Raw genomic sequence first — 11,698 nt, 5'->3', positions numbered from 1 at the left:
ATCGATCTTTGAGTAGAAACTTGAACCTTGCAACTGATCAAATAGGTCATCAATTCTCGGCAGTGGATATCTATTCTTGATTGTCAACTTGTTCAGTTCTCGGTAATCGATACACATGCGGAAACTACCATCTTTCTTCTTAACAAACAAAACTGGAGCTCCCCAAGGTGAGAAGCTTGGTCTGATAAATCCTTTGTCTAACAGCTCCTGGAGTTGCGTTGACAACTCCTGCATCTCCGAAGGCGCAAGTCGGTAGGGTGCCTTAGCCACAGGCGCGACGCCTAGAACTAAGTCAATGTGGAACTCGACTTGTCTTTGCGGTGGTAATCCTGGCAAGTCTTTTGGAAAGACTTCAGGATATTCTTTTACGACTGGAATGTCTTCTATCTTTGGCTCAGCAGCTTCTTTATCTATGATATGTGCCAAGAAGGCAACACATCCCTTCCTCAAACACTTTCGAGCTTTTAGGCAGCTAATGATCCTCAGCGGCTTATCACGCTTCTCTCCGTGAACCACAATGGTTTCGCCATCTGCCATTGGGATGCGGATGGTCTTCTCATGGCAAACAATCTCGGCTTTGTTGCTTGACAACCAATCCATCCCTACTACCACGTCGAAGCTTCCAAACTCGACTGGTAGCAGATCTAGCGTAAATTCGTGTCCTCCCAGTTCTATCACACATCCTCTGATGACTTCATTAGTTTCAACTAGCTTTCCATTAGCCAGTTCAATTAAGTACGGAACGTCTAACTTACTAGCAGTTAACCCAAGCATATTCTTAAATTCTAACGATACAAAGCTATAGTCGGCCCCAGTATCAAACAGAACAGATGTAAAGCGTTGATTTATAAGGAACGTACCAGTGACAACGTTTGGATCCTGGCGTGCTTCCCTTTCTCCAATGTTGAATACTCTCCCACGAGCTTGATTCAGTTTCGAGCATTCCCTCTTAAAGTGCCCAATATCTCCACAATTGAAACATCCCGGTCCCCGACCATTACCATTTCCATTTCCACCTTGGGTGTTGTTTTGGTTGCGATTTCCACTCCTAGCTTGGTTCACAAAATTCTCACGATTTCCATTTCCGCCATTTCTTCCTTGTTGGCGGTTCCCGTTCCCATTTCCATGACCTCGCTGATTTCCACGGCCAGCACCGGTACCAACCCAGCATGTTTCCTTTGAATGGCCAGTCTTTCCGCAAGACTCGCATTTCCTAAGTCTATACGAGCCGGGATGATGGTACTAGAATGTATCACACTTGGGCAGAGTGCCCATATAACCCTTCCCTTTGTTTTCGACACCGGTTGTGGCCTTGGCTGGTGTGCTCGACTCACCCTTCTTGCTCACACTGCTAGTACCTTGCTTGAAGTTGGAGAATTTCCGTTTGTTTTCACCAGACGACTCCACATGAGTCTCCTTCTTCTTTGATTCAGAATTTGAAAACTTGTTCAACCGAATGGCTTCCTTAGTAAGTGCCACGCTGAGATCAATGGCTTCAGTAATTGTTATAGGCTTGGACGTGTTCACCATGCTCATGATCTGAGGGGCCAATCCCCAGATGGAACGCTCAACGCGTTTAAATTCGGGCGTAACCATGTACGGCACCACATGGGATAAATCATGAAACCTTTGAACATATTCTGCAATCTTAGGACCCTCCATTCTCAGGCGCCAGAACTCAGTTTCTAGCTTCTGTATTTCAGCTCGCGAACAGTACTTCTTCCTCATTAGCTCTTTCAGCTCAGCCCAGGTTAGTGCATATGCCGCTGCTTCTCCCAAAGTTTGCACTTGCAGATTCCACCACGATAGGGCACCATCCAAAAACAGCCCTGAGATGTATGTCACCTGTTGCTCAGGAGTACACTTGCTCATCCTTAGGACAGAGTCTGTCTTTTCAGCCCACCTGACAAACGCAACAGCACTCCAGCGTCGGCGAAGTTTACGAGCTTACAGTCGAGGAATTGCTTATAGGTGCACCCTGCACATACGTTAGAATTTACAGATGGTATTAGCGGGTGTGCTAGAAATATCCAAATATATTGGAATGTGTCTCAAATGACTTAACATTACCATTGGGTGGGTTTGTTGATGCATATTTTGTCTATCGCCTTCGTCAATCCGAGTCGTAGTGAAAAGCCGGAAGGAATCAAGCGCATAATGTCTTATTTAGTTAGAAATGGCAAGGTGGCAAACTTGTAATTAATGATAACTATCATTAAAGTGTCTTGACCATATAAATAGGGAATTATGTCATGATTTTGAGAGTTCTTGATAGAGATCTAGTTAGAAGATTTGGAGAAGACTTGGAGAGAAGACTTTCTAGAGAGAGAAAGTAGAGAGAGAAAGTTGTATATATGTGATTCTTGTACCGTACACGTCAAATTTAGCAATGGAATCACATTAGTTGTACATTATCGTGTGTTCGGTCACGTTCGTTCACGGATTCCGCACGTGAAACGTTCGTTACGCAATCGAACGGCGTAAAAACCGGTCCTACAATTGGTATCAGAGCTAGGAGCTCGATTGCTTGATCAAACACATCATTCGTACCAGATTAGAGGCGATTCAGATCCGATTTCATCTATTTCTTCATCTTCTACCTACTTTTCACGTTTTTTCATCGTTTTTCATCAAATTGAACAGGTAAATACTGTCCGTTTCGTCTGATTTTTGGATATGTTGTGCGTATAGACCCGATCTACAACCCTACCAAGTTTCAGCTCGAAACTCAAAGCCGTTTTGGAGAAATCGCAGTTTTTCGGTCCGAAATTCGCGTCAAAATTTAGCTCTGGTTCGCTTTTTTGGTAAGAAGTGTGGATCGCTTTTTGGTATTGTGGTTGGATCGCTCATGTGACAAGATTTAGGATCGCTCATATGTACTTTGTGTGAACCGCTCATATGTACTTGGTTGAATGTATGAACCGCTTTTTTGGTAATACTGTGGTTCGCTCAAAGGGTAAGAAAGTTGGTTCGCTGATAAGTCACATCCAGGTTCGCTTTTAAGTCAAAGTGTGGAACCGCTCATAGTGTCAACTATACAAGCTCGCTCTTTTGTCATCGTTTTCAAGGCTGCACGTGATTACATCTGAGTGGCCTAATCAAAATTCAATTAAGTGAAGGTGTCGGCTACTTTTATTGAATGGCCCAATAGAACGATAGTTGATGTTTGTATGTTGTCGGCCATTGGTACTAGGTAAAAGCCCAATCACAGTGGTTGTTGTTCACCGCCCCCCACTATCTTTACATCACCAATAGTTGTTGTTTTGTCGTCCCATGTGAAGCCCATTAAAGACAACCTTTGTTAACCGCCCACAACCGATTTGAAGCCCAATCACATTTGTTCATTTGCTATTATGCCGCCCCACTAAGATTGTATTGTTGTTTGTTTTTAAATAGCACCGCCCACTAGAGATCAATGATTATCTGTTTTTGACTGCATGTAAGGTCCAAAGCACCGTCCAATCCATTATAAGCCCACCGCCCCATTTAGATACCGGTCCGCCTTTGTGTCAAATTGCTGATTGGTCCGTTTTTCCGTCTTCCTTATTTCGCTTATTTTGTCAACAAACACGTGTCGGGTTTTTGTTTTTGCGAAAAATGGCAATGGTGTTTGATAAACAGGAGAACTATTATTTCGAAAGATTTAATGATTGGCATCACGGATTTCTAGATGAGGGTTATAGAAAAGTGAGCAAAGATGGATGGGCAAAAAGGTTTAAATATTTTGTGTGTCTGAAAGACGAAACGTTGGATGATCTTAAAGACCGATATGGTGTTTTACTGAATTATCTGAAAGATCATGAGATATATCCGTCAAATGTTGAGAAATTGGAAAAATTTGCAGATGCATTACCGATTGAATGGAGTGAATGTTTGAAAAATTTAAGAGAGGACTCAAATTTTTCAAAACTTCCTTTAAATCAATTCATCAGCAAACTTAAAGCTCATGAACTTGAAATCAGAAAGAGAAAGAAAGATATAATCAAGGTTTTGGAGAGTAATGTGCTAGATTTGAGTTTAGATGTGTTTGAGGAGATGATCAAAAGGATTGGTAAATGTATCAGGGCAAAACATGTGCTGAAATACGATTTCAAACGAGGTTGTTATATTGATAATAATGGAAATTCTCTTGATTTCGTTAAAATGTTTTGTGCAGGTACATTCATAGCAAAGGAAGAAGAAAGTCCAAAAGCTGAAGAATCGGTGAAGAATGAATCAATGTGCTCAAAATGCGATGACGTCAAGACTGATAATGACAAACTCGTGAAAGACATGGCAAGTTTGGCATCTGAAGTCAAAAGACTGAACGATGAGAAGCACGCTGCTGAAAACCAGATTCTTTGGTTACATGAAAACTGTGAGAAACTAAAAACAGAAAATGACAAATTGTTAAATGATTTTAACAGTTTAACTTTAAAAAATCAAGAATTTGAAGAGCAAATGAAAATTCTTGAAGATGGGAGAAATGTGTTTAGTAAAAACAACATTGAAAAATAGAAAATGATAAATTCCCATCTTCAGAAAATTATCATACTTGAAAAAGAAGGTGAGTATGCTCAAATGAGAATCAAAGAGTTGGAAAAAGAGATTGAAAGTAAACAGAAATCATCAGAGGATGAAGATTTCTGGACCAAGTTGGAAAATAAAAATTTGAAAGCGAATGAGTCAAAATTTCAAGAACAGATAAAAGTTCTGGAAGATAAAACATCTGTTCTTGAAAATTTGAAGGTTGAAAATGAAAATTCCATCAAGTCTCATCTTGAGAGAATATCTCAGCTTGAGGAAGAAGCTAAGAATTCCAGGATCAAGATAGATGAACTTGAGAAGAAATTGATCAGTTTTGCGATGAAATCCGACAAGTTGAATATTCCTTGTCCAAAACCGATCAATTCAGTTCCAATAAGTGACAATGTCACAAACTTTGACACTGTCAAAGTAGAAGATTGTGATGAGACACCTGATGATGAAAATGTTAAAAAAGAAAAACAAAAATTGTTTTTAAATTTGAAAGAAAAATTTCAGAAAACTATTTTGCAATCGACCGAAAAAGGTGAATGTTCTAAACAAAAGCCTTTAAAGAAGAAAGTGGAACAGAAACAAAAAGAGAATAAAAGTTCATCAGATCAATCATCCAATCAAAAGAAAAAATTACAAAAAATAAAAAATGAAAATTCAAAATTTGTTGGTAATAAGTGGTGCAGGTTTACCACAGTGCTAAAGCGTCAAAACCAGCAAACTTGAGGAAGGAATATCACCAAGCCAGACAATGCTATGATCTGAGCGTTTGGTGTGAAGGTGGTATACGGTACGATAACAGAGTGTGTTACCGATGCGGTTATCAAGGACACATTGCTGTTAACTGCCGGAATTGGAGTTATGAGACCAGAAGATGCTACGATTGTCAGATCAAAGGTCATATTGCCAGAGATTGCCCAAGGAGATCAAATGAAAGATCGAGGGTTGTATCTCAGAAAGCGGCAAGAAATCTAGTCAAAGTCAAACCCAAAGAACTGAAAGTTCAAGAAACAAAAGTTCAAAAACCAAAAGTTCAAGAACAGAAAGTTCAAGAGACGAAAGTGAAGCTTTCGCAAGGGCAGAAAGACAGACTGAGGAAAAAGAGGAAAAAGGCGAGAGAGTATCTCGAGAAGATTTTGTCCTCAGGTTCACAGGTTCACGAGACAAACAGAATAACAGTTCTGATGAATCTACTCCCTCAGTTGCAAAGACAAGCAAAAAGAATTCATCAGATACAAATCTGGGGACAAAAGAGGATAAGAAGAAGAAGAAAGTGAAGTTTTCACTTCCTTGCGATGAATCTGTTTCTTCGGAAACAAAGGAGCCACATGTCGGCGATGAATCTGACTCATTAAAGTCAGACAAGCCACATTCAGGCAATGATTCTGGTATGGTAAAACCAGAAGAGCCATGCGTTGAGGTAAAGGTCGAGAATTCTAGTTTAACAATGGATGAGAAAAATTTTCCACCATTGTTGAATAAGAATTCAAAATCACCCAAGGCTGGTCAGGCTTGGGTGAAACTATTCAAATAGAAAAAACCTGACTTGCCGGAGCTCCCAGGTTTGTAAGAGTGGAGCATGAATCGGCATCTTTTTAAATCTGTGTTTGAAGATTTTGCAGGAATTGCCGGAGATCCCAAGATGGTATCGTGGATCATGAATCGGCATCTTTCTTGAATTTTATTCGGTAACGTCAATCATGCAAACGGTAAAGAGGTTTGGTTGTGTTTGTGAATGTTTTACAAGTGGTACAGAGGATTCTGGACTGCATATGGTAAATCAAGGACATTAGCTTGTACTTGGATTTTCCTACTTTTGTGTAGAAAACAAGATGATGAAGTAACCCCGTACCTAAACTGTTTGGTAAACAAACTAAGTTTTCCGGAAAAGCCATTTTGATTAAAACAAACTTAAGTGTTTTGAAATCACAATGGGAAAATAGTTTGTTGTGAGGGGGAGTTCTGATTGTTTATGCCAGGTGGATGGAGAATTGAAGTGATTCTCATCAGGTTGTCAAGTTTGTACAGTTTGTTTCAAATTTTCCCAGAAAATCAAAATTAAAACATATTTTGATTTTAGGGGGAGAAAAATTTTAAAAAAAAATAGAAAATTTGAAAATGTCAAAAACATTGAAAAAGTCAAAAACGAGTTTTGTTGTGAAAAAGAGGAAATGATTGTAAATCAGTGGACTATCACAGCACGCTAAAGAAATGTAATGTCAAATGTAATAAACGGTCTCACTGATGATGTGACGATAGGTTTTTATACATTTAGTAGATTTATTCGGGATATAAACCTAAAATTTCAAACTTGTGAAATTCGTGGGGAACAATACTTGGATATATAGGTAACCCCTGAAATCTCGTTTGAAAGGTCTCGTATTCTGATATACTAGGTGTTTATACTCTATGATGTCTGGGGTATTATTCCGGGACTTCTGCTGAACGGTAGTTCTGACCTAGTCCTTGGCTAATACTTTCCACAAAATGCTTGAAATATAGCATAAAGCCCTCAGTTGATTAGACAATAAAATTGATAATCATCTGTTGTAGCTGAAAAGATCCTCTAAAGGGGACACACTGCTAAGTCGAAGCTGATATCTCTCTGCTGAACGGAAGTTCTGACCTGAGATCCCTCAGTTCTCGCATCTTTCCCCTAATTTATATACAGACATCATTGTAGTGTTCATACCTGTAAGACTGAATATTGGGATTCTGGATACGGGAGTATATTCAAGAGGTGGGACACATGAATTGAACTAAGTTCATAAAATACCTAAATAGTATCCTGAATAGATTGAAAATTGTATGAAAATTTAAGAGGACCATTATATCGTCAATCTACGTGAATCGTTTAGAACTTAAAACGATTAAAAGCTTAACGGTGCTTGTGTTATGTCTCAAAAACTGATATGATCCTCTTGCACAAACTCACAAAAATATGTTTGTTTTGCATTTAAATTTCTGTCTTTAAATTTATGTTTCATATTTTCAAAAATCCAAAAAGATTTTCGACAACTGATGTTGAAAAGCTGACATTCAAAATCTCAAAGGCTAAACTTGATGAACAGACAGGTTGGTTAAGACATTTGAAATGTTTAAAATGATTCATTATTTTTTTTAATTTGAATTAGAAATTGAAATGTTTCAAATTTGTGATTAGTGTTTAATTTGTAAAAATTCTCAAATGATTTGTTGATTCATTAAGTTGAATCACAACTTTATTTGTTTGTGATAGAGTGTTTGAGATATATACAGATGATGCAGATGATGAGCTGAACAGAGAGAAGTCAGGAGATAATTTCTATGGTGGTAACAAATCCCAGATGTCTATCCTAGCAGGGTGATAGGGGAAGTCTGATGAAAGTTATAGCCAAAGAAAGAAAGATCCAGGCAGAATTTCTGAAGAAGACCAAGCTATATCCGAGAATGTCATGTTGAAGACTCTCACTGAAGATTCCGTCAACATTCAATCTGTTGATACGCAAAGCCAGGTGTCGATCCCAAAAGCATGGAAGCTTGACGAAAGGGGGAGCCTGAAGATTCTGAAGAAAGAGAGCAACGGAAGCTGAAGACAGATCCACCGGGATTCTGTTCAAGCAAGAGGAACTCAAAAGAGAGAGAAAGACAAGATGCTACGAGTTTCACTACGAGATTGATTACGGCAATATCCAAGGGGGAGATTGTTGATGCATATTTTGTCTATCGCCTTCGTCAATCCGAGTCGTAGTGAAAAGCCGGAAGGAATCAAGCGCATAATGTCTTATTTAGTTAGAAATGGCAAGGTGGCAAACTTGTAATTAATGATAACTATTATTAAAGTGCCTTGACCATATAAATAGGGAATTATGTCATGATTTTGAGAGTTCTTGATAGAGATCTAGTTAGAAGATTTGGAGAAGACTTGGAGAGAAGACTTTCTAGAGAGAGAAAGTAGAGAGAGAAAGTTGTATATTTGTGATTCTTGTACCGTACACGTCAAATTTAGCAATGGAATCACATTAGTTGTACGTTATCGTGTGTTCGGTCACGTTCGTTCACGGATTCCGCACGTGAAACGTTCGTTACGCAATCGAACGGCGTAAAAACCGGTCCTACAGGGTTGTTGTTGTTGTTGTTCGAGATGTTTCCGCTTGTCTCTGCTTGGGAGGTCGTGTATTGTGCGATAGCTGTGGCAATTATCCCTTGGAGTTCCGCCTCAGTAGCAGGCATGTGTACGTTCCGGCGTGGAGGCATCTTCTAAAAGGTGATCATATTGGTCAGGTCATAGTAAGTAAATAATATGCGTACATAATAACATTCATCAACCACATAGCATCCCATGTTATAACATAAAATAAATAATTCCCATGTTATAACATAAAATAAATAATTCAACAAAGCATGTAGTGAGAACGTTGCCATTGAGCTTTCATTAATCACCACCACGATATTGTTTTACATGTTTTATAGTACATCATACATCCAAATGATATCATAGGGTCACATCACCCTCAAAATACAAGTTAAACTACAGATATCATATACAAAAAGTGTGGTCTCTCAAAAGCCTTCGTATGCTGGCTCAATTGCAACTTTCTCACCAAAATGATCTACCTGCATCAAACCAAAAATATCTATGCTGATGGCGGAGGAGGAGGAGGAGGAAAATGAGAGAAAAGCAAACGATGCATGTGCATCCAGACCTCTTCAAGTGCACGACAGATGCGCAGCAAATAGGCAATCTGCTGCTCAGATGTAAGGAAACGAACATCCGAGTCAGGGGAAAGCGGACGGGGAGTGTGTGGTGCGGCGAAGGAGTCTAACAGTGACATGGATGACGTGGTGTCCTCTCTAACTCATGAATGCGACGACTAAGTGCGTCCTGCTATAGCTGAAGAGAGATGAGTATATCCTCTGGCGTGTACCCCACGTGAAACGGGTGGTACGGGTCCGATAATGGCATAACATTTGGCGGAGCCCACAGAAACGGCTCGCCCGAAGGTACGAAAGATGGTGCAGCATGTGGGAACTGGGACATGAAAGGAACAGATGCCGATACAGGTGAAACAGAAACAGGTGGCTGCCTCGATGAACCCTCCCCAGGACGAGGCGGCAGAATGTCCTGGAGGAACGTAATAGGAAGATCAGTGCGATGGGTGTCAGAGGTGTGTGGGGGAAACAATGGAATCTCAATAGGTGCAGAAACAGGTGCTATGGGAGGGGTGACGGGTAGCACAAACGGTGGGTAGTCGTCATCATCCTCGATCCACCCGTTACGGGTGTCAGCATAACGAGGATCGATGTGAGTGGCGAAAGGTGCACGGTCGACCAATACCGGCACGGGATCAGGTAAAGGTGCATCAGCAATAGGATCATCCACTACTAGTGGTGCAACAATGGGAAGGTCAACAATGGGTGGTGCAAGGGCTGGTGCGTCATCAAGAACAGGGTTGGGCTCTGGTGTAGGATCAGGAGCAACAACAGGCTCTGGGGCCATGACTGCCTCAGGGTCAGCAAGGTCCATATCAAAGTTGGAAGGAATGTCAAACAACTGATCAATATGAGCCACTGGCGCCTCTAAGGGCTGGTCCATATGAATAAACTCGATCTCATGATCAGGATCGAAATCAGGAGGAAAAACTGGATCAAAATCGTCATCGATCTCATGGTCAAACTCAAACTCGTGTGATGGACTAGGTGCAGCTGACATTGCTACATCGAGGTCAGCGTCAGGAGAGTGATGCTGCACACCCTGGTCGTGCAAAGAAGCAGATGCCACAGACTCCAACGAGTCTGGAACAGGTGAATCAAGAGGAGCCTCCTCTACAGGGGCCTCAACAATAGGAAGGATAGCATCAACATCAATCGGGGCGCCACCCTCATAGTCGTCCTTAGGGGGACCCTCCTCGAAAAGATCAATGTCGTCATCAGATATGACATTGAGTGGCACATCCGCCACGGGATAAGCAGCAAGTGGAATGGGAGCAGGGATCACAGCAAGAGGGAGATCCCTAGCTAGAATGCCATCAGTTGGCTGAACCTCAACTCTGATGTCTGACAGAGCGAAAGGCTGAAAATCATCGTCATCCGTGCTCGTGGTATCTAACGTGTAAACATCTCCCTCGGGTGGTATCTCATCGTCTGACACAACCGCCATGGGGTCCACTGTGTCTGATACTCCTATGTCGGAAGAAGAAACCATGGTGTCTGTAACACAACCACACATATGCACACATATCAACATGAAATCATATAAACACATAAGTCACAATAATGCAAGCAAGTAATCCTCCTAGTCTCCCCAGAGTATCCCTCCCAGCCTCTCAAACTGAACTCCCTAGCCTCTCAGACTAACTCCCTGGTCTCTAGGACCAACCTCCCAGTCTCTAAGACTAATCCTCCCCAATCTCTAAGATTGACCCCTCAGTCTCTAAGACTGAATCTCCCTCAGTCTCCAAGACTGAACCTTCCCAGCCTCTAAGGCTAAACTCCCTCAGTCTCTAAGATTGAACTCCCTCAGTCTCTCAGACTGAAATATAATTTTTTTGAAAAGTGTATTTGTGCCTTTTAGTTTGTAAAAATGTTTTGTACCCTGGATCTGGACGTTTAGTGTATGCAATGTAAAAATGTTTTCGTGAGAGCCCTAGTGATCATAGTCTAGACTCGAGAAGGAATCCTAGTTCGCTATGATCGTGGCTCTGATACCAAGCTGTCACACCTTGGCTTTTGCGGAAGCGTGGATTATTTTGGTGTGACTTCTTAATACCATAACAACAATCATAACATTGCTATATGATAAAACATAAGATGTTCATCCATTCGTTAAGTTAAAAATACTAAAACGACATTGTTTGAAAACGTTGACACATAAAGTAAATTACAACCATGACATAATTAACAGAGTTCACAAAGACTCATCAAAAGTACGTAATAAAAACCTAGGTTTAGAATTGTGTATCCCGTCCAGGAAAGGGATCCACCTCCTAAACTCAACCATTCGGATGACATCTTTATTCACTACGCAGCCTTGACATAACGCATACTCCGCCAGATCCACTAATTTTCTGAAATACATGTAGTTTGAAAAATCAACAAAAGTTGAGCGAGTTCATGTGTGTGTAAGTGTATAAAACCTATAGAAATATGTCAGTAAGTATGAAAATCCCTAGTATGTAGCAATTAAGGAAAACCTGATCACCAA

At 40.7% G+C, this 11,698-nt stretch overlaps 1 protein-coding gene across 1 annotated transcript; it reads right to left on the bottom strand.

Annotated features, from left to right (window-relative positions):
• Positions 1 to 9,382: 9,382 nt before the first annotated feature.
• LOC110913801 (calphotin-like) lies at positions 9,383 to 10,699 on the bottom strand. The gene has a single exon (XM_022158621.1). It carries the CDS (start codon positions 10,697 to 10,699, stop codon positions 9,383 to 9,385), a length of 1,317 nt encoding a protein of 438 aa, XP_022014313.1.
• Positions 10,700 to 11,698: the final 999 nt, after the last annotated feature.

The sequence above is a fragment of the Helianthus annuus genome, chromosome 7, assembly GCF_002127325.2.
Source record: "Helianthus annuus cultivar XRQ/B chromosome 7, HanXRQr2.0-SUNRISE, whole genome shotgun sequence".
Taxonomy (NCBI): domain Eukaryota; kingdom Viridiplantae; phylum Streptophyta; class Magnoliopsida; order Asterales; family Asteraceae; genus Helianthus; species Helianthus annuus.
Note: the sequence above shows the minus strand (reverse complement) of the source record. Positions and strands in the feature narration are given on the sequence as shown.

What these genes read in the sequence shown, in the direction of transcription:
- LOC110913801 (XM_022158621.1), bottom strand. Translation starts at nt 10,699, where the DNA reads ATGGTTTCTTCTTCCGACATAGGAGTATCAGACACAGTGGACCCCATG.